General features: G+C 39.9%; 1 protein-coding gene across 10 annotated transcripts in view; it reads right to left on the bottom strand.

Moving 5' to 3' along the window:
• TJP2 (tight junction protein 2) overlaps nt 1–24,247 on the bottom strand; it is a 62,975-nt gene that overhangs the window by 19,627 nt on the left and 19,101 nt on the right. For 4 of the 10 annotated variants that reach the window (XM_038123516.1, XM_038123518.1, XM_038123515.1 and 1 more), the window contains 2 exons: nt 2,199–2,252; nt 82–206 (listed from right to left, as the gene is read on the bottom strand). In XM_038123516.1, coding sequence (XP_037979444.1) covers nt 82–206; nt 2,199–2,243 — 170 coding nt within the window. In that variant the 5' untranslated portion in view covers nt 2,244–2,252. Of the gene's footprint in view, nt 1–81; nt 207–2,198; nt 2,253–4,580; nt 4,734–5,477; nt 5,587–6,137; nt 7,052–23,445; nt 23,725–24,247 lie in introns of those variants that run through there. The other 6 variants (XM_038123509.1, XM_038123510.1, XM_038123514.1 and 3 more) reach the window with 6 other exon arrangements.

The raw sequence follows: 24,247 nt of genomic DNA, 5'->3' as shown, positions 1-24,247 counted from the left end.
TTTCAACCATGTCTGTCTAAAGGTTTTAAGTATTCTACAGCCATACCCTTCAAAATGCCAGACAAAGAAAAATGTACTTACTGAAGTAATCCATCTGCTGGACCACCTGGGAGAACATCCGAAATTACTATCGATGTTTCACCATTTTCAAAATGAGGGTTATCTCTGCCGCCAGAAACTGCAATCCCAAATCCTCGTTTTGAATCCTTTACAATAAAACCAAATACAACAAAACTTGAATACATCAACAGGAATTTTGACAGGGAGAAATACGAGGAACATGAATGTTCTCGTGATGGCACTCTTAAGTAGATATAAAAATATGATAGCTGCATGCATAGCGCTGCAGAAACACACAGTACCTCTAGATTTAAGAAAGATTAGGTTTACACATCCATATATCAAGATGACAAGCTCCTGTCTTCCAAAACCTCTACAGCCTTATGATTGTTAGTAATTAAGTAAAGAACCCACTAAATTTGCCAGAATTTTGCTTCATCATCCCATGGGTTATTTATACCAAATTCATTGTTAGGTAGATATATTTAGTTAGTGATGACTGGGAAAGTACAACAGCCTTCCCAGGGATCTCATCTTCATTATGATTACTAAGTCGTTCCTCAATCAAAATAACAAGATCACGGTTGATTACAAAGAGGAAGTAGTAAACTTGTGCATTGTTATATAATCATCCTCTGTCACAATCACCTATTTTAAATATGTAAATTATATCAAACCTGTCATCATGGAAATAACAGACCCATAGAAGTCTTTCAAGACAGCATTCATAAAACCAAAGAAATGCTTCACAGAATGCCAAGGAAACATGTCAATAGCACCAAACCTGAGAACTGTTAGCATAACTGAACTGCTGACACCAAGGTGAGCACAAAACCACACAAGTTTAATTTTATTAGCTATTTAACATACAATCATATCACTAAAAATTACAATTATGCAACATTTGAACAAAACGTTTTAACATAGTGGCAAAGTAATACGTCAGATTAAAGTCATGTTTTCCCCCATCCCAATCAGCATGCATAGTTCATCACATGTCACCTCGTGTTCCACTAATGCTGATAGTAAGTGATTATTTCTTTGAGGAGGGAAAAAAGCATGTGGTTTTCTTTTAGAACAGCACTTCACTTGCTATAGCTTAGTTTTACAGGAAGCAGTTTGATGTTTTACACCAAAACAACAGATTCAAAATAATGGTAAAACTAATGGTAGTGGCTGATACAGCAAGTTCAGCAGCCCTTCACCATCTAAGTAGCCTAAGTCTGCCTCTGCAGTAAAGAAGTAATGCTAATTTACAATATCAGAGATCTGAAATGCTAGAAATTATAGGAAGTAAGATCTTCTACAATGTTTTTCCAGTCTACCTCTGTAACCTAAAAACCAACCTCTTTTCAACCATATTTTCTCACATGAAACAAGCTATGTAGAAAAGATCACTATTTCACCATGGGTCATCAAGGTCAGTTCATTGCAGAAGATGTGAAAAAACTTGAACAGCTCAGTGCAGGCTGCTCACTGAACACAGATCATCAGAACAGCTGGGAAGACTACCACCACCGAAGCCAAAGTGCATACCTGGTACTGTGGTGTGGCAGCCTAGCTATTAAAGGACACAGACACAAGTGCTCTATTTTCTTTAATTCAAAAGGACTCCACTTGATGAGATTTCCTCTTTTCTCAAAAGTGACTTTTAAAGTGACACCTATAGTCCACCTTTTTATAAGTTTTAATGACAGTGTTTTTCCACTGGATTCTACAAGAGTATATATTAAAGTATCTTACAAAAATAAATCAGTGGAATCCTGCTCAGTGATTATTACAAAGCCTGGACATCAACCACAACCTGCTTAATAGAACCATCTGCTTTACTTTTAAGGCTCTCCAATAATGAATTTAGCTATGTGGCTGACATGTGGTATATCACACTGACATTAGAAAGACCAAACAGCAGCAAATATGGCACTTAAATTCTTAATTGAATTTATTCCTAACATTAAAGAGATGCGCTATTGTGTGAGTAGGAACTAAGGTTTAAAATAAAAACCGTATCTGATTTGGACAATGAATTAATCCCATTCTAGACTCAGACATGCTAATGACATCTATTGCAAAACATATTCAGAGTAAACCAGTGCTTGAATATTTGAAAACTAAAAATATAACAGGCACTCACTCACCTTTTGTAAGGTCACTGTGTACTGTTCCCATATCAGCTCTTCCATGCCTGGGGCCTGTTGCACACAGAAACCAATTAGTAAAACACATAGCACATAACTATTTAAATTAAAATGTGAAATACCCAACTAAAGAACAGGTTTAAAAATAATTTGCATATTCTAATATTTTGGGAGAATTAGTAGGAAATTAATGTATTTTAAATAATGACAATTTTTCTTTAAAAAGGAAAAAATATTAATAGGTCCAGGGTGGTAGAATCCCTTCACGTTTCACTGATTTAACAGCTCATTCTGATTTTCTGGAAAATCCTTATCAGCAAAAGCATTTAATTCAGATCAACTAGCATTCTATAGCCCTGATTCAAATAACACATAAAATACTTATGGAAGACCTTTCTGTCCCAGTATGCAGCAAGATTAGCAGTTGAAACTGAGGTTTTCAAAATGAACTAGACTTCAAATCTCTTGTGTCTTCTTCATGTGAATTCAACAAAATGTTTTGTCCACTATGAATTACATAGCTAAATATTTACATTCCCATCAAGAAATTTTACAGGAAAACACAATTTTACAGGAAAACACAATATAGTACAGGTATAGTCATTTCTGTGACACTGCTCAGAGACCTTCTTTTACCACATTTCCAGTTAAAACTGATCACTTTTATCTTACGTGATATAACCTGAAATCTTTCCAACATCACAGCTTAAAATATAATACAGAATAATCACCCAGCTGTGGTGCATCATATAGTACACAGCCAGCCCCTTCAGTGTCTGCCCTGTAAAACTAGGAGAAAAACGAGCCACTGCACTGCAGAAAAATGACACTGAAAACATTTCAAAATGGAAAGCGTCCGTTGCAGAAGAAAAATCCAGGCATTGCATAAGTATGTGTGCATGCACATACTCAAGCCACAGGTTTTATTGTTTTTACTTAAAGTGGTCTTCCTTTATCTCAGAAGACTGAATCTCAGACACTGAGACATTAAGTCTAAAGCCCAGTTCAGACTTAATGGTCTTTTTAAAGGCATCACAGGGAGTAATGACAGCTAAACTCCAAAACATTAGACAGACAAGTGACACAAGAAGGGTATGCCTGTACTTCAAGGCATCCCTTGCATTTTCAGAGTAAGACTTCTGGCAGTGCACAACTGTTCAGCAAGCTATGGATGTTATTTCTCATATGCAAAAAAACCCCTTGCTGCATAGTTCCAGCTGATTCTGTGCACCACAAAGAGAAACTAGATTTACATTTTCCATTGCACATTCACTGTATTGAAAAACAAAAGTAAGTCCTGCTCAGAGATCCTGAAGGAATACCCAAAACATTCAGCATTCTTACCAGGAATTTTACAACACTGAACAGTGTTAAATTTCCACTGTTCTGCCAGAAAATGAACAATGCTTTCCAGTTTCCCGAACCTCTCGTGTCTAATTAAAAAGAAAATTAGAAATAGATGTAGGAGATGATGGCTTATATTAAAAGTAATACACGTAAGTAATTGTTTCTAAATTTTGACTTGTCTAGGCCAGACAATAATGTGCTCATAACTATTAGTATTAAAACATACATGTCTTAGGGTCAGTGTTGAATGTGCTGAATCACATAGTAAAATTATTTTATCTGGTATTGCCATTTAACCAGCTAACGTGTCAAAGCTTTCAGCTATCTGAAACTGAACCCACTCAATATATTCCCTTACACAGAGAATCTCTGCCACAAGTGAAAAATTCCTCCTTAACTAAGCTCTTCTTTCAAACTGCTGTGATGCTGCCGTAAATGGAAGTGACCAGGCTTGCTTATCTGGAATGTAGGGAGCAGTTTACCTACTACTGACCCTTCCTACAGTCTTGCTTTTCTATGTATTTTTAAGCACTGCAAAAAATGATTCTGTGCTGAAGAGGGGTGTCACTGTCATTTAAATTCCAACCAAATTCACCGAATAACCTTTCAGAAATGAAAGTCAGTACCAAATGATGGGTAAAATCTGAAGTACAAGCAGATTGGTTCAAATTTTGTAGAAGCACAGAAGATGGAAAATCTTTTCCATCCTCCTCTTGGTAAAAAAGCCTCAACAACTTACACACGTAACACAAACATCACTTAAATTCAGTTTGCACTGTATGCAGCTCCTACCAACACTACCTCCCAGCCAAGAATACAGAGGCCAGCTCTGAGCAGGTGCAAGAGTAAGGCAGGCAGAACGCGCTCACAGGGAGCTTAGTACCCATGGGGACAGAGACAGGCCTGAGAAATGACTGCTTATTCAGTACAACACTGCAGGAAAAGGACTGAGGAAAGCACTCAGGATATGAAGTAAGGATATGAAATAGGAAACTTACGGGAATATGAAGTAAGGATATGAAATAGGAAACTTACGGGAATTTCCTTCCAGAAAACTAGGCCTTCCATGAGCAGTGGCATAAGTATAACCTTGCGTACAAGTGGAGAGATGTATTGGGTAGTAAACCAAAGCATCATAAGGCTACAGAGTTAAGTTTACTTTACTCTGACAAATAAGTTTTATGGTATCTAGTCAAAAAAAAAAAAAAAAAAAAAAAAAGCAGTAAGAATGAAAGAGAAACTACTGCCTACAGACACTAAAATTAAGGTCTTGCAAGATGCCAAGCCTGTAGTATCATCTCATTTGTGCCTAGAAAAAGTCCTCATAGTATCAGTGACTGTTTCAGGAACATTCTATGTACATCTTTGGGGTTTATTTGTACCTTGAAACTGTTACTGAAAATTCAATGAAAGAGAATTAAGCAATTCACTTTCAAATTTGCAAGTATTTCCAAAATCAATTTTTTGTAACTGCTCCTTGGGAAAATGTCTCCCATTTGCTGTACTCTGCATCAGAGAGGGCAAGCACACTATGTACTTGCAAAGCTGATTTTGTACAATGTAATTACCAAGACAACACAACTAGTTCTGCTGTACTGATAAAGCAATGCAGGCTCTGCAACACAGTTCAGAGAACTGAATGGTCACCTTGGAAGCCCATAAGGCAAAAACAATCTCTAAACAATCATCTTCTTAACATTATAAAATGTACTGCTGGTTGCCATTGTCAGGATGCTAACCCATACCGGCAGAGTAATGGAGAAGATTGAGAGGGAGGGAGAGACTACAAATGTTACAAATCATCAGTTGGGGACTTGATCAAAACTAATATCTAATTCTCCACCCGAATTGCAAAATTCCTGTACTCCACATTTAGTGATGTGACTCTCCTCTGAATGCATCAAGTGATGAGTTATGAAAAGCCTTCATCACCTTGCCAATTTCTTCATACTTCATCTGTAAGGAAACACAAAGGGATCCTGAGCAGCTTGTGCATTCCTTACAGGATCGCAGTTTCACTGCAAGTTTGCACACCAAAACACTGGAGAGAGAAAGGCAGGCAAAATGGTTAAGAACCCCACCTCCAGTTACTTACAGTAACTGTTTTACCACCCAGGTTTCACACAGACAACAGGCTACCTGCAGTAAATGCAAATTGTAATTGTAATTAGCTAGTCTAAATTCAGTAGGGACTAGAGTCAGTCCATTTCTAATCAGAACACTGTAGTCAGGATTTGCTTACATCTGTCTAATGCTCATATACTAAAATGACAGGCGCTTTCTAAATACCCAAAATAGACTGTTTAGCAGAATCTTTGGCAGGAAACTAGTCAAAGTGCTAAAATTGCCAGTGTGCAACAAACAGGCAGCTGTTGCAGCTCTAACTGACAGTCATCAAGAGATTTACACAATTACTTGCTACTGAGAGATCACCGAAGACAACTTCATTCATGCCGAAAGAAGAACAAAACCAGAAGACCAGACTGCCACAACAATCATCTGGCTATAAAAGTGAGTTAGAGAGGGGAGGGATATACGAAGGGAGGAGGGGAAGAAAAGATGTGAAGCAAGATGCAACAAAAAGCAACTCACGTGCCCTTTCAAAATCCCCAACTTTTTGACTGCATGTGACCACATTCTCTGCAGAGCTTGAGCTGTCTTCATTGTTGCAGGGTATAATCTGTGAGGGAGCGCCGTACATCCCTTCTTTTCATCTGTTTCCACCACTCAACACGGTTATGTAATTCTAATACAATAGTGGCCTACATACTCGAACAAATCCTGCTGTCAGTTTCACACAGAAACACATCAAAACCACAGCAAGGAAAAGTACTGTGAGTTTAACTAGCTCCCAGTTTCAGAGATCCCAGGAAAATGCAGTGCTGTAATCTTATGTTTGTTTGTTTTTAAAAGAAGTGTTGAAAACAGATCACTATGCAGCACTTTATACTTCTTCCAAGCACATAGGGGTTCACCCCACCAGGAACCTAATTTAAACTTACAAGAAAAGAGGCTTAAGAATCACAGTGCAGATGATCTTAAAATTCATATACTGACTAAAATATTTTACAGAACTGTGTGGGCTTGGCTCCAGCAAGAAAAGGGAGAAATAAATACAAAATTATACTCACTGCAAATAACAGTATTTGCCATCAAATATTTAGTAAAGTATCATTTGTAAGAATGATAAGCTAATTGCACAGCCAAACAGATAGGTTACTTTATTGGAAAATAGGTCAAGCTATCACTCCCATTTATGCTGCATGAATGCTGTGAAATTTAAGCCTCAAGTGAACTTTTCCCCTAGACTATATGTAAGTTTCACAGGCAGTGAACAGACAGGAGGACATACCAAGTTTTGTACACAATGCTAACCAAAACCTCCATACATAGATTTCGTTTTTTCACTAGTAGAGTAATTTTAACTGCTAAAGAGTATTAATTCAGACAGCAGTGGAAAATGTGAAGGGCTGTGTTGTTCATTTTTTGGTGGAGGTTTCTTTTTTGGGTTTTGTTTTGGGTTTTTTTGGGTGTTTGTTTGTTTTTGGTTTTGTTTTTTTTTTTTGGGGGGGGGGGATGCAGTTAGGGAGAATAGTGGCTAGGAGGGCCACAGCAGTACAAAGCATGTGTTCCAGTTTTTCCATTCAAAATGAAGACTGAATTCAGCATTCTGTATTTTGACTGTGACCCCCACCTCTGCACTAGCCAGCCGAACTAGGAGGAACAGAGGCTTGCATCTTCCTCATTGAGTCGCCAAGAGTGAACTCCAAGGGGATCCAGGAGAAGCACACTGACACCAGCCCCCAACTCAGGCTACCCACTTGGACATGAGTAAGACTTTTATTAGAGTTTGGTCAAAATAGTTTAGAATCTCCATCAACATTTCTAAAGAGCACATTCCTCTCAACAGATTCACATTCACAGTTTCCAAAACTGGTATTTATTTATTTATTTTTATAAAAAGGGCAGAAAAAAGAATCAAATATAAGTATGTCTTTGAGACTTCTCTAGCCTTGTTTTCTTAGCTTTTCTGTTTTCCTCCCCTTTGCCCTGAAAAAGCTTCAGAAGCACTCTGAATAGAGAAGAAAAGACCATAAGAGAATAAAAACAGTGAAACATTATCCATGAGCTGTAGCAGTTATAACAGCAAGGACTCTTCTTTGTCGGTTTTGGACTACCCTTTTTCTCTAAAGGAATACAATGAGAAAAATGAATAGATTGCCTCCACTAAAATTTAAAATTAAATTTTTCTGAAAAGAAATTTTAAAAAATAATCAGGAAATCTAGGAACATTGCTGCAAGTGAAGAGACCAGAGAATTAACAGAAAGATGCAGGTGTTTGCATTTGGATGTTTCATTTTGAAGGAAAACAGTATCTCCAGAATACTTACATCTTGATGCAGCTTCATACACCTCAATTCAAACCTTTTAAACAGAGATAGAAAATAATTCCAAACAAGCATTGTCCCAGACACTGTCCTTTCACTTTACCTGCACGCCTCTTCACAAAAAATAACTATAAAGGTAAATTATAATCTAACTTCACTCCTAGCACAAGATTAAAAAGGCAATTATAACCCTTTTACATATCACACCTATTATCCACAGACATTTAAAACTGAAACTCTTTTTAAAAGCAAGCTCAATTCCAATGACACTCTGGTTCTTTCTGGGAGTCTTCTCTTCTATCTGGGAGTTTATCCTGATAAATAAAATGTTTGTGAATCATGTGAAGAAAGAAAACTAAGCATGATGATCTGGTTTATAAACTGGGGAATGTGAAAAGAAAAAGAAAGCTCTCAAAAAAGTTCTCAACCGAGCAACCCCAGAATATCACAACAAAATCTTACAGCAGCAGGCTGCATCTCTCCACTCACCTTGGGGCCAAAGTTTTAAACCTAGCACTATGTTTTGATCTCTTCCTCTACAAACAAGGAAGAAAAAGGGTGTTTCCTCACACATAATCTATACAAGCAAGACACAGTCTGTCCAAGCAAGCAGAAAGGACACCTTAAACAGTCTTATTGGCTCAATTATTAAAGTAACACAAAAAAAAAAAAGAGGTCCTTGCCTTGCGACTTTTCCTGTCCCCCTTCATATGCTACTATGGATGTAAGAATAGAAACCTTGAAAGCTGAGTCTAGGTTTTCCCTAAAGACAGACTTATACAACAAAGATAAACAAGAACTTCAAGTTCAAGTGAAAGCTATCCACTTTTACGAGATAGAGGGGCAAGGACTCTTCTAGCCATTGATAGGAACAGCCAGGTGGAGGGAGTCCAATACTGCATCAAGGTGTAAGTATTACTGGTCTCAAAGACCAGTTGCACCATCAGAGAAACTGCCCTTACATCTCACCTGCCCTCATAAAGGCAATTATGATGGACAAAAAAGGATGGCCTTAGATTTACACGATTTCAAAATCCTGATCCACTTCGGTTTCTGGATAACACTAAAGAAATGTCCTCTGTATAGATTGGAGGCTCAGTGAAATAAGAAGCAATCTATACATCAGTGTGCAGTGTGAAGCATCACATCTCCTGTTTTTCAGCTGAATGCTATAGCCCAGGTTATTAAAGATGTCTACAAAATTAAAATGATGATGATGCAATACAAGCTGCATAGCCAGAGCTTGCCAAATATTCTTAACATAATGAAATGTAGCTGAAGAGGAACAAGACCTTTACCAGGCCTTTCTGGTGCAGTGAGGAAGCCACTTGGAAGAAGGCTCCAGTTGATGTGTTCCCATGAATTATCTGTGTATGATATAGCAGATCTTTGATTAGGATCCAGGAAAATGAGAAAAAACTTTTACCCATGGATCGTTCACAATACAGCCAACATCTTGCACAAAAGGAGGCACCTTATTTTCTACTAATAAATGCTCTGATTCAGAGAAGTATATCCTTTTTTTCATATAAGATCCTGCACCAACACAGCAACTCCCAGAACAGCAACAGATCCTCCTCAAGAAACAGGTTCCTAGAATGATGAATGGCTCAAATTCAATAAAGAGAAGTGATTAAAAATGGTTTGCAAAAGATATCCACTAGAAGTAAAAGATAACTGCTCTTCAACAATGGCAGAAACACCTTCTCTTTCCTCCTAGGGGCACAAAGAAGACAATTAAGGTACAGCTCCATGTTAAAAGATCATCAATTCTACTTTCACATTCCAGTAAAACCAAAAATGGTTGCTAACATCACAATGGGTTATATTATCCGGATGCAGGAAGTTGGGGAAAAAAAAGTCACAAACTGTACACACAAGTATACTTCCACAATGGAATGGAAATTTTTGAAGTAGAAGAAGAACTTCACATAGAAATGAGACAGACAACCCTTTCTTCCTCTTCCCTCTAATGGAAAATTATAAGCTACATTATATAAGGTTTGCTTTCGCCCAGATTACTCCACAAGAACAAATATCAGCAAAATACTTTTGATCTATTGGCAAGGTAACACATTCATCAGCAACCTGATCAATTGGAAGCTCTCCCTGCTCATGGCAAGGGGGTTGGAATTACATTATTTTTAAGTCCCTTCCAACCCAAATCACTCTGTGATTTTGTGTATTACCAGACCTAGTGTCAGAAACTGCTTTTTTTACACAATGCATGTGGAAACAGCAATCTGAAGGGCTGCCTAAAAAGACATAAAGAAAACATAAATTGAGCGTAATGTTTCTAAAAGTTTGTTTTTCATAGATAAATAAGGTAAAATCATGATAAGTTGAATGTCACTATACAGAAACACAAGCCATTCTTCATGCAAAAGACAAGACAGCTATAAATTGTAAATTCCATCTAAAACAGTACAGGCAAATACTGCATGAAATACAACAAGCCTATTCCAGGCATTCACAAACCAATCTTTACTTCTTAAGTTTCATGAAAACTTTTAAAATTACCAAATGAGGGCAGTTAACTACAGTTAACTGCTGTAAAGAATAATGAAAGGGTCATTTGTTTCACTTCTTTCAGGCGTAGTATGAATCCATCATGACAACAATGCCCACAGTCATTACATGTGCGAAGCACTATTTCACTATGATTTTTGCTTCCAGTTAGCAAAACTACTACTCCTTACAAATCAACCAGTACCAAATATCTCAGCTGCAGAGCCAAGAGCATCATTGAGGTTTCTTGACTTCAAGTCAAGTAGCCTAAGTGTTGTGCAAGGAAGCCAACACAGATTTCCTCCATTTCTGTCAAACACAAGTCTTGCAGGGACCAACCTTCTCCCATTGTGGGAGTTTGAGCCACTTAACAGGTGAGGAAGAATTCCAGGGTGGCAGAACCTGCATTCATTTCTACCTCTTGTTGCACTATGAAAAAACAAATGCCTTCCAGACCGCAAACTGAACCAGAATCCACTCCTACCCGGAACTAGGGAGATGAAGGGCAACAGCACTGTTCATCAAACTACTGAGAATATTAATTGACAAATGCATCTAGGTCTCATTTGCATTGTAGCCCTGATATTAGCATTCACAGCATAATGCCCCAGATCTCCTAGTGCACAAAAAATTGTTTAACAAATTAGCCCAAGGGGATGGAAAAAGGCTTCACACACAGAGAAGATCTACGCTGATCTGGATCTTTGACAAGTTGTGTGCTTTTTAATGCAAAATATATCACTTCATCCAGCTCACAGCATTTAAATGACAAACAAAGCTTAAATGAAATTAAGGATATCACAAAATCCACCCGTGCAACAGCCTCTGCAGTAGTATTCTCCAAATGGCTCACAGTGATGAAACAACATCCCCAGTTGAGAGAATTTTTTCAGTAATTTGGCCAAGCACAGGGGAAAAGAAAACCAAAACCCACAAACCCACATCAAAATAGAGGCAAGGGATTTGAGTTTTGTAAATATTTAATTTTTCTGCAATTCCAAAGTAGAAAGGGACTAACCTGGACACTGAAAAGAAGACAGTAAAGAATGTGGCATAAGGCATCCTTTTAGTGGATTATAGCATAGGGCACATAATCACTGAATAGTTCTGTTTTGTTTCAACTCTGTGTTAACGAAGCACCTAACTCAAAATGGGAAGGCTGCACATATAAATATTTGAGTAATGCATACACTAGGCTCTCTGGGGAAGGAAAAAAAAAACAACTTTTTTTTGGGGAAATTTTTTTCAGTTTGAGACAGTAAGATACTCTCTAGGAAAAATGTATTTCCTACATATTTTTAGCAAACATTTACAATTATACTGAAAATTTTCAGAAAGTGGGACAAGTATTTTTGAAGGAAGAATAGGGAGAATCAGGATTTTGTTAAAATATTTTGAGGTCAAGTCACAATTCACCTCAGAAATTGGTTATGAAAATCTATGGTGCATTGTATTTTTAATTTGTTTGTTCTCTTGCTTTCTAGGTGCTTTCTCCTTCTCAGATTTGCTAAAGTTTCCTTGTCTCTAAAAATGAGCACTTTTGGAAGGTTTTCACCAAGACCAACACCCCTGTTCATCTTTGGCTATGCAGGTTTTTCTTTGCAAACACACAACCTCATTGGCTGGGGCAGAGCTTTGCACGATATGAACTAAACAAATTCTTTCTGACCGTCTCAGTTTCCACACTCCTCCTGCTCATTTTCATGCAGCCCTTGACTCTGTGAATTCTGCTGTTCAGTTCTTAAAAAGAAACCAAGACAGCTTTCTAAAGCCACAAAAACATCCTCATTTTTTCTCACTGAATTACTCTCTTGCCACTTCTGTCAGCTGAACTGGCAGGCCAAGGGAGATGGCAGAACAAATATTAGAACTCTGCAGCTAAATTCAACTCGGACAACAGATGAGGCTTCATTTTTAAGGATGTACCAGGAAAACAAGAATTTATAAAAGGGACAGATAAAATCATAGACTCGTTTAGGTTGAAAATGGCCTCCAAGATCATTTAGTCCAGCTGTTACTGTAACACTACCAGGATCACCACTAAACCATATCCCTAAGACTATACCTACATAGCTTTTAAATACCTCCAGGGATGGTGACTCAACCACAGCCCTTGGCAACTTGTTCCAATGTTTGATAACCCTTTCTGTGAAGAAACCTTTCCTAATATTTAATTGAAGTACCCTTTTGGCACAACTTGAGCCTGTGTCCTCTCATTTTGTCCTAGTTGTCTGGGAGAAGAGATCCACACCCACCTGGCTACATCCACCTTTCAGAGAGCAATGAGGTTCTTTTCTCCAGGCTAAACAACCCCAGCTACCTCAGCTGCTCCTCACAGGGCTTGTGCTCCAGACCCTTCACCTGTTCTGTTTCCCTTCTCCGGACACACTCCAGCACTTCAATGTCTTTCTTGGAATGAGGGGCCTAGAATTGAGCACAGGATTTTAGTGAGGCCTCACCAGTGCTGAGTACACATGGACAACCACTTCCCTCATCCTGCTGGCTAGACTATTGCTGATACAGGTCAGCATGCCAGTGGCCTTTTTGGCCTAGGCACACACTGGCTCATACTCAGCTGCTGTAAACCAGCACCCCCATGTCCTTTTCTGCTGGGCAGCTTTCCAGACCTATAGCACAGCCTGTAGCACTGCCTGGGGTTCTGATGAAAGTGTAGGACCCATCCTTTGGTCTAGCTGACCCTTGTGCTGTTAGTCTTGGACCACAGACCCAGCCTGTCCAGATCCCTGTACAGAGCCTTCCTACCCTCCATCAAGCAGATCAGCACTGTCATCCAACTTAGTGTAATCTGTCCAGATCATCAATTAACTTATTAAACAGGACGAGACCCAGCACTGAGATCTAGGAAACTCAGTTTGTTTCTGGCCATCAGCTCAATTTAACCCCATTCACCACCACTCTTAGAGGCTGGCCGTCTAGCCAGGAGCATGGAATAAAAAGAGACAAAGACTTCTATGGAAAAGACAGGAATACAGAAGCTCCCAACTGGCTTTAAGGCTACTTAATAGTATGAGAAAATATATATTCTATTGATTATATTATAATCATATATCTATTGATCGTCCCACTCTGTTCTGTGCTGGTGTGGCCCCACCTCAAGTCCTATGTGCAGTTTTGGGCACCATAATACCTCAAAAGATATAAACCTATTAGAAGCAAGCATCCAAGATGGTGGAAGGCCTTGAGGGGAAGCCGTATGAGGAGCAACTAAGGTCACTTTGTCTGTTCAGCCTGGAGAACAGGAGACTGAGGACAGACCTCATTTCAGTTACAACTTCCTCATGAAGGGAAAAGGAGGGGGAGGCACTGATTTTTCTCTGTGGTGACAGTGACAGCACCTGAGGGAATGGCCTGGAGATGTGTGAGAGGAGATTTAGGTTGCGTATTGGGAAAAAGTTTTTCCCCCAGAGGGTGGTTGGGCAGTGGAACAGCTCCCCAGGGAAGTGATCCCAGCACCAGCCTGACAGAGCTCAAGGAGTGTTTGGAAAATGCTCTCAGGCACATGGTGTGACTCTTGGGGATGTCCTGTGACGAGCAAAATATAATTTTTATTTACACATATATGCACACTAAATATATGCCCTGTGGCACAGACGAGCAGAAAGCAAGAGTGCTTTGTTTCCCCCGCCCGGCTGAAGCTGCGCGTTAGAAAGGCTTGCAAGCACCAGGAGCAGCGCTGCCACTTCCCGCTGAGCTTGCAGGGCACTCTAAAGTCCCGAGCAGGCAGCCCCAGGAGCAGCGGGCGGGCAGCCAGCCGTGCCGCAGCGGCGCTGCCCGGCGCCGGCCGGGAATGGGGCACGGCCGCCTGGCTGCTGCGCGCCGGGGCCGAGCGGTTCTCATCACCGCCATTCAGAGAAGAAAAAAAAAATTCTGAGAATTCTCATTAGGCCAACATCCTGTTTCAAACCCGTCCTTTCATAGTAAATATGGCAGAAAACGTGATGTTAAAAACAATTTTTTTTTTTTTTTTTTTTTTTAATATCTCAAGCCCATACCCTTTTCTCAAACAGACTGGTGTTGGGGTTGTTTTTTTGTTTGATTTGGTTTGTTTTTTATTGATTCCAGCTTTATTAAGTGCCTTTTCTTACCACATTTATTTCAGGAATTACTTGTACTGTTTATAAAAAGGAAAAAAAAAAAAAAAAAAAAACAAACTATTCCCCATGCAGTTTCATGTTCTGGAAAAAAAGAAAGATCTGGTACTCCAAAGATAAACCACGCACTAATGTGGACAGAGACCACCAGGATACCATGAAAACAAGTACCTGAAAATTAGCAATCCTACATTTTAACACTTAAGAATAAAAAGCAGAGCTATAGTTACATTTTCAGAGCGAAACTTTTTCTTCCCAACTGCTTTTTACCTGAATTTAAACAGTTTATACTTTTAGAAAGTACCATGAAGTCCTTTAAAGTCCTGATTTTGCTGACATAAAATAGTAATTTCTCATTACACCAGAAAAGTAAACAAGATACACAGAGGGATTTTCTAGAATTAATTCACTTGTATTTCACAGCACTTGTGATCTCTGACAGTAAGAGCAACAGTTAATCATTTCAACTGAGTATGCAGAAATTACTAGGGATTGTGCGGTGTCTTTTTAAAACAGCGACACTTACTGAACAAGCTAATCCTTTTAGCAAGAGATGCACATTTTCATTCCCTCTCTAATTATTGCGGAAAGGGGTTATTACCAGTGAATTCGTTTGGTGCTACCAAGAGCAGGACATCATTTACCATGGTCAGAGGCAGGGATGGGGGCAAAAAGCAGTATTTATGCAGCAGAGTGTAACAAGTTCCACACATTACAATTCAGCATCAATTTATGACCCCCATATGTTACGCCAATTAAAAGTACACATGCAAAACTTTTCTGGGATAAGTGGTAGGCATGAGTGGAGTAGTTTGTGCTTCTTACAGCTGCTACTGGACTTAGATGCATACATAGGCATCATCAAAACCCAGTAAAATATCCCATAACAAATGAAACAAAAGCTTGTTCAATATAAGAGGGGGAAAAAAGAGTAACTGACTGTATTCAAAACACAGCTGCAAGATACTCAGGTCTTATCTACTAATTACCTAAATCTCAAAAATTCAGCTTAGACCTACTCCAGGAGTAAGTTCTCTTATCTTTTTCTCAACAATAGTTCTCTCACTGCCCTGGTAAAATTGTTCCAGTGCTCCCCCAGCAGGAAGCAATCTGTTCTTCAAAATTTGTGAGGGAACAGCTTCAATTGTAATAGAAAACTGCCATTGGGGAAAAAACAAAACAGATGATATTTCCCTGTTGTTCCCCCCCCCCATTAAATTATTTTAATTTTTAGAACACAGTTTCTGCCTCTTGAGAAATAACACTTTAGCAACTAACTTTTTTTTTATCAAAGATGCCTTCGTTTTCCCATATTCCTTCACAGATGATACCCAGAAGCAGGTTTTTGCAAGTGTTCTAGGACCTACAGTGCCAGTCCAGTGGAAGAGCCTTGGAAATGACACAATTTACTCTCCCACAGGTGTCAAAGGGGCTCTAAAGAAAACAAACCTTATCTCCTAAGGCACAGCCACGTGCCCAGTCTTGCAGTAAAATACATTTCTCCACCACCTGTTTTTTAAAAACTCAACAAGGCTTGAGGAGATAAAAACCTGGAAGCCAAGTGATTTCATCTGAAGATCAAAATTAATTGAGGAAAAAGGCTAACAGACCAATTATACTTTAATGGTGGATTTGTGCATACACACTCGAAAGTGGAGTTTATTTGCAGTTTTATTTTCTGAATGTTTCTCCTAGACTTTCATCCTGTCACACAGATTATGGTGCTAGGAACATTTTTTTGTATACACTTCAGGAAGGTAACTACTGAAGGGACGTAGAACTTTCAATTCACCTGATCAACCTGGCTTTAAAAGCTACTTCTGACTTAGTCAGCCCCATTCACTGCAAACATAACACATTTCTTTACAGTCACCATGTTTCTGGACCTTCTGCTCCTTGGGATACCCACAGAAATGAAGTCTGAGAATTAAAGTGCTACAGAAAATTGTGCATAAGCTGAGTTCAAGGGGACTTGAAACTGTCTTGGCATAATAAAACAGAAATTCAAAAGTTTGGTTCTGGTGTGCTTGCAGTATCAGGATTTGGTGGTGAGTTAAATCAGACTCAGCCGGTGTACATAATCAATTTCATTAAGTTAGATTTCATTAAGAAAAAATAATAAGTTAACTGTGAAATAAAGTAAGTGCAGCCACTATTCCTGAAGTGCCTCATTTCATTAATTATTTATTCTCTGCAACTAAATCACAGCTTTTACTCCTGTGGCATCTTAAAATTAAAAATAAAAGAAAAATAGGAAAAAAACCCCAAAACAAAAACAAGCCAAACAAAAAACCAAACACCCCCCGCAAAAAACCCCAAAAGGACCACAACAAAAAATCCAAAAAACCCCCACAAACAAACAAAAAAAACCCCACGCACAAAAAGCCCCCAAAAAACCCCAAACCAAACCAACAAGGAAAAAAAAAACAAACCCCGAAACAAAACAAAACAAAACAGTAACAAAAAAAACACCAAAGCACTGAAGCACCATATGTATTACATGGTCCAAAGTTCTAATTATCATTTTATTCAACTTCAGCAGTATGCTTTGTACTGCTCTTGAATGCTTCATCTTCCTGCATCCATATTCAAGTAGCAAACCAAGCAGTGGAAGAGACCAACTCTAGCATCAAAATATTGCTATTCCATTGGTCATTCAACACCTGGAACTCTGGAATCTGAGAAAAACAAGCTGGATACCTGTCTACTGCTTCCTGCAACTGGTTTTTAAAAGGCCAATTCATTACTGGGATACAATCCAATCAGGCCTGCATTTATATTTAATCATCCCGTCATAATGCAAGACAATTCAAACAATGGAACAGTTAGTTTCCAAGCTTCATCCTGAACCAGATTTTCTATCCCTGTTAAGGTTTCTAGTAGCCTTTGTTCTCGCTCTATTAATAGAACAATGGTTTGCATATTCTTGAAAGCATTTTACTTTTAGTCAAGCATTCCTGTGTGTATGTATCTAAGTTTGTAATCTTACTACACACTGTCACATTAGATTTATTTTCTTGTCTGAAGGAAGCAAACCTGAATATAGCTCTGTGTAATGCATAAACTTTAACAGTACATTCAATCATATCTAACACTAAACCCCCATAAAATTCACATAATACAATGCATTTTGTACAACTACCAACACCGCATCACAAACCTCACAGAACACAAACATCAAACTGAAGGTCACATTGACCAAGATACCAAAACTCTATAAAATAGTCAAGCTGTTTTGAGCTTGAAGTCATACGTTTAGCATCATTCTTATACATGCCACAACAAACAGCTCAATTTATTAGCCAACTTTCCACTGTTTTCCAGTCACACCTCTCTGCATTCCTTTCCTTCTACCACCACACTCCTGCCCTTCAAGGTCTTAAGCAACTCACCTCTCCTTCTTAAAATGTCTCAACAGTTCACTCAGCCATGCCAGAGAGCATTGCTGAAGTTCACTCCTAAACTTTAACATGGCTTGCACATAACTAAAATGAAAACAAAATCTGTTGCCAAAGGGAGTTTAGCAATTTTTCTGTCATCCAGTCAGTGTGATGCACGGATTCAAGGGCAGATCTAGGGATCGCATATTTGAAGGGTTTAGGACTGTAAGTCTTGCATTGATACTCCTCACAGTGTACTTGGAAAAAGAGTAAACAAATAATCACCCAGCCCCTCCCAAGACCAAGCCTCTCCCAAGAGACAATGGATTAAGCCAGCTGCACCTGCTTTAGTAAAAGACATTCAGAATCCCTTTACTCACAGCTAAGGCTCCTCCTCAGAGCTCCAAAGGACTATAACTATTTTTTCAAACAACAAAATCAGTCGTATAGCCACAGCTCTGAATTCTTCTGGGACAGTGTCACCAGCAACCTATCATCCAACATAAAATAGTATTACACTAAAATTCACCCTTACCTGATAACACTGATAAAACACTCTCAGGCAAGAAAACAACAGAAGGGCAGATGAGAGTGGTAAAATTCAAGTGTTTTCCATTCCTTTCCCTCTATCTTCTTGCAATGCTGGATGTGAACTCCAAGTATACCTACCATGCAGTTATACATGACTTTACAAACATAATTATGAAATTACAGCAGTCAAAAAACAAGCAGTAAATCAACACAAGGGACAGAGGGATGAAGTCAGCTGCCCCCATTCCTTTGTATCAAGATAGTAACTTTCACGTGTCTGGTTCATTTGTATTGCACTAATCCAAGTTTATCTGCAGTCTTTCTTTCTTCACTTGAAAGGATGCCAGCAGAACAATTTAAAACTAGAGCCCTTGATGCATATTTCTACCGAAACACTTCACATGCATGTAACATCAATGTAAGTAACTTCAGGCATCATTCCAACCATTAAATGAAGCCAAACTGACACATCCCTATGAAATAGGGCACTTCCACTGAACTGCAAACTGAGTACACAAAGAATAAACTAACCAGAACAAGCTCAGCAAGTACCAGAAAAAAAATTATTTCTCCTTTTGCAACTTTCATAAACCACATGAGGCTTTGAAAAGAACTATGAAAGAAAAACAAGAGAATCCTTTTGCTTATGTGGCTGAAGGGAAACTAATAAGGTCAGAATCATTAAGGTTTAGAAATGCTTCCATTAAATTACCACCCTGAGCAAATCTCATTTTGGTAGCATCTAGTTTATTCTCAACTGAGATTTGGAACAGAAAGTTTTCTTCTTGTGGTCTGACCCACATGAAAGAGCATTACACAATTCAAGAACCTTCTGACACACAAAGCAGAAGCAAACCATAGTAGCATTCCCATCCGAAAAAAACCTGTTTATGTACCTGCCTATAGATGAAAATGCTTTAAAAAAATCTAATCAAATTAGTGTGATCCAAGAGTTTTAGTCCATTTATATTGCTGCAGAAGACATTAAGAACTTATCTACTGGCTTCTACAATATAAAGCAGGAAAAGAAAGCTCGGAAAAAGAGCTGAAAATTAGGTCAAATTATACAAACAGGGGAGAGAAGTTGATGAATAAAATTTAACTAATTAAATTCGGTAGTTCACCACATAGCAACATTAAATAGACATCATAATAACCTGTCAAACAAAAAGCCATTCAGAAAATGATAAACATACTTAAGACATCCACATATGTTAGAACTAGATTATAAGTATTTAACATACACTAAAGGGACAGCAAAGAGGGATATATCAACAGCACTCTGGTACAGTGTGTCTCACATTCTACCAACAACTTGACAAGTGTCTCTGAGGTACAAGACTCCTCACCTTCTTCCACCATCTTAACCAATCCTTAAAACCTTCAGGTGCACTGGGCACTGCACACAAACAGCCAGGAAAGAATTATTGCCAAAGGGGAGCTGAGTGCACTGCATCTACTGGAAATGTCAGCAGGTATCTGTCTGCAATCAACACTATGCCTTTAGAAGTCTGACACTGGGATTTTTTTCCCTAATGTAACACATCATACTGAGGTAAAGCACATACAAGTATTTGTCAACTGCCAGCAACTGAAAGGGAGATCCTGCCAAAGTACCAAGTCAGAAACAATATCCCCACTGAATGACTTTTAGGAAACTAAGTGTTAGAAAATAAAAATTTACAGCCAAACTATAATTGTTACTTACCCCAAAGACAAAACAATGCAAGTACAGCTCGACACAGAATAAACGAGTTCTTATGCATCATCTAAAGAGCATGCACACACATGTTACCAATTAGCTATGCTACTGTCACTTCAATTGCTGTAATAATGTATCAACTCTACACACAGAATAACCAAAACCACTGACCACTTTTTATTTCTGGAATAAGAATTGCTACGGAAAAGAAAGAAATAAAAAAAACATAAGTTATTTTTCATCCTGTTCTGCAGCTCTTCAAAAAGCTTCTGAAATCCTAGTTCGACAGATGAATCCTCAGCCGTGGCCATTAAAAGAAACTCACATTATCCACTAGATTTTTGCAAGTGCTGGAACATAGAAAGAAGAGAAATCAGTGCCAAGTGCTGACCCGGGCAGCAAGCTGCTCAGTTCAGTCAAAGGCCAACAATTGGCTTCTCAGAGCTTTGTTTATGGAGCATAGAATGACAGTCTCGCTAGACATCCTGCATTATCTCTCAAAAGCTCATACTGACTAAAAGTCATAAGGGGTGAGCATTCAGAATGCTCTCTTATCACAGAATAGGCACGCATGTGCAAGCAAAAGGTAGGGCAGGCTAAGTATATAAATATTATTACATCATAAATCAATGAATAATGAATAGGTGCATTATTTCTTGTAGCTGTATTCAGATGCTGTAGATCAGAGCTGGTTTCTTTCCAAGTTTTTTGTTGGTTTTTTTTTTTTTTTTAATACTGTGGTTTTTTAACAAGAACCATCCAAAACTCAGTTATGAAACACTCACACAGTACTGTTTTTCAGATCTAGAGGCTCCAGTGGCAGAATACACAAAAAAGATATTGCTCATTGATTACTTAATAGGGCACAACACAAGACACAAATACCTGGAAAGCTGCTGCTGATTATCTGCCTGTTTAGTTAACTGCTAGAACTGCAGGCCTTGAAGGAGCATTTTCTTCTTTATTGCATTTTGAAGATCCAGAAGAGTTCATATAGGCATTTCTCCTACTATTTAGTAAGTTAGATGATGCTTTATTCTCACAAAGCATTGAGAGTAACTGCATTTACATATTATTTTCCACTGTACACTCCAGTTAGGATGCATTAAGGAGCATAAATCTGCCTGAAGGCTGGTACTTGCAGTATATGTCTCTCCTATCAACAGAGATTACACAAGTTCTTGGAGAGGTCTCAATTTTCATGGTAAGAAATACATTCCAAATATGGCTTTGAAAAATAAAGTGATTCTAAGTTCATTTGAAATTTTTAACAGCCATGAATTACAGTCAGAATTCCTAGTACAGTTATAAATTTTATATTGTTTGCACAGCTTCATTAGGAAAAGTAGAGAGAAAGCTAGAACTCATAGCTGTAGTTTCTCTTCAGGTTTTTCTCTATTTTTCTACAAAATAATGAGCAAACTGGTGTCTTTTAAAAGAAATGGAATTGTGGCCTTATTAGCAACTGTATTACAAGGAACTTAACCATCACAGTAGCTACACTGACCATGTCTCCCTACTTAAGTTGAGTCCACATAAGAAACATGAGCTCTCTCGCAGTCTCACACTGTAGGCAGAGAAAAAGATCAGCCAAAGTTCCCATTTTGCTGATAGAGAAGCTGGTACTGAATTCATAACCAACACAACTAACTTCCCCGCTACACGGACTCTCAGCTGTGAACTAAAAAGAAGCTTTAACCAAACCAATTAATTCTTGCTTCTTTACATGAAACGCGGGCCCTAAAATGGTTTGAAGAAATGCCATACACTCAGTTGAGACCTGACAACCCACCGTTTTTATCAGAATAGAAGCATTTCCATTAACTTCGAAAGGATTCCACCGACATTGATAAAAGCAGGCTGAAAAAATGTTGCTATTTGGGACAAATTGAAGGAGACAGACAACACAGTCTGGCACTACATTTGTTTGAATACACTGCGAAGCATCTTACATCAGGAATCATTCCATGACTATAACTTTAAGTGAAGTATTTAAGCTATAGCCATGTGAAATGTACATCTGTACATGTAGGCTTTGTAACTTCTGTAGCTCAAATGTGCACGAGTCAGACTTTTTATCATCTCAGGACAGCACATGTTAACCTCATCCCCAAGACACCCCTGCAAGGCAAGGCACCAGCACATTATTATGGCTGTTTGTATTTCTCTCACTGGAGCCAACAGCAAATGATTACACCTACTTACCTAATGTACTGGAGCAACAGTGTCAAATACACTGGGATCTGTGTCAAAGGGCTTACAAGAAGGATTAAGAAGAGATGAAACACTCAAATACAGGTGAGGTTGAAGATAACAGAATAAGAAGAGTGGATTAAGTTACCCAGATTAACTGCACAACCTCTGGCGAAAAAAACCCTAACCAAACAAAACCAACAAGTAAAACACAAACCTTTCAACCAATAAACAACCCAAACACAGAGTATGGAAATAATCTCATAAAATAATCAACACTTCAAGGATACTTAAGAGTACTGATTATTCTACAAACCACAAAATAAAGTACGAGGTGTAAATAAGTGTTTATGGCTTCCATCCACATTTTAGTGGGGGTGGGACAAGTGACTACAGATAAATTCAGTTTTCTACATGCCAGCATGCACACCACACAACCCCTCCACTCCTGACAGATACTGCCTACTACTCCATAGCCACATTGATTACTGCAGTTCAGCAATTGACAATCTTAAAAAGCCAGGACCAGTGAGCGGGGGAAGTGGCTTTTCTTCACCAAACTTCTGAGTTTGTTTCTCCACTGGGGTTATTTTCGGTTAAAACACTGACCTGCACCCCAACCAGTATTTAAAATATAAAACTTCTTGTAGCCTTCGGGCACCGGAGGAGCCTGCCAGCTCTTCGGAGGACAGGCTGCCTTCTCGCTCCCATTTAATTGGAAAAAACACGGTATTCCCACCGCCCTCGGCTCCAGCATTGTCTCCGCCGGCCCGCGCCGGGGGGAAGCACGGAGCAAACCCGCAGCCCGCACTGAGCGGGTCTCTCCCCCCGATGCGCGCAGCTTCTCCGCCCGCAGGGCGGGTGGTCCCGGCGCGGCTCGGGGCGCCGCCGCGGCCGCAGGGGCGTCCCGCGGGTCAGAAACACACCTGTGCGCCGTGTTACTCGCGCTCCGCCCCACAGGTGCGCCCCTCCCCTCCCCTCCCCTCCCCTCCCCTCCCCTCCCCTCGGGACCCACGGCTGGGGCGGGGGCCGGTGGGTGAGCCCAGCAGGCGGAGGAGCGCGGTGGGTGACGGGGATGCTACCGACCTGCTCCGCCCCCGCCGCGGGCTCCCGCGGGCCGCTCCCGGCGGAGCCCTGCGTCGCTCCCATAGTAACATCGCCGGGCCCGGCGCCCGCCGCTCCGGGGGCTGGCGGTCAGTCCCGGCAGCCTCGGGAATGCTTCTCCCGCCTCCGCCCCGCGAGGGAACCGACCGAGCCGATGGCGAGGGGCTGCGGCGGAGCCCCGCGGGGGCGGCCGGAGCTCGGCAGGACAAAGCCGGCTCTGAGCAGCCCTCCACAGAAAGACTTTGTCCTGCCGGGGCCCGGCCGCCCCCGCCGCCAGCCAATCCTGCCTGTAAACGCCCCGGGGAGGCGAAGAAACACTTCCATTCTCCCTAGAAAGAAAAGAATTGTTATTCCCCATTTACAAAAATATTTCTTGTGTTCCTGCCCTCGGCAGCGGCCAGCAGCTGACGCCCGTCACAGAATAAACGGGAGCGACGGGGCGGGTGGCCCAAGCCCGGGCAGCATTCCTGACATGAGGCTTTCGGACAGTATCCACAGCCCCGTTCTGACGAACAGACATGCACCAGTCATGTCCACCTTTTCTGTCAATGTGTTTTTAGGAGGACGTGGATGAGAAAGCCTCCACACAGCCGACACTCCTCATGTCCACAGCCTTGGTAAGACTTCCTTCCCACCACTCTAACAGCCTTCCAACACCAAGGTCTTTAAAATCCACACCACTGCTATTAATTCAGAGGCCGAACTGCTTGCTTTGGGAGCTGTAATTACATATTGTAAAAAAAGCATGTCACTGATTTAACTATTCTCAAGAGCTTGCAGAAAT

Source organism: Motacilla alba, chromosome Z, assembly GCF_015832195.1.
Source record: "Motacilla alba alba isolate MOTALB_02 chromosome Z, Motacilla_alba_V1.0_pri, whole genome shotgun sequence".
In the NCBI taxonomy this organism is placed as follows: Eukaryota; Metazoa; Chordata; class Aves; order Passeriformes; family Motacillidae; genus Motacilla; species Motacilla alba.
The sequence above is the reverse complement of the archived record's forward strand: the minus strand, read 5'-3'. Positions and strand labels throughout refer to the sequence as shown.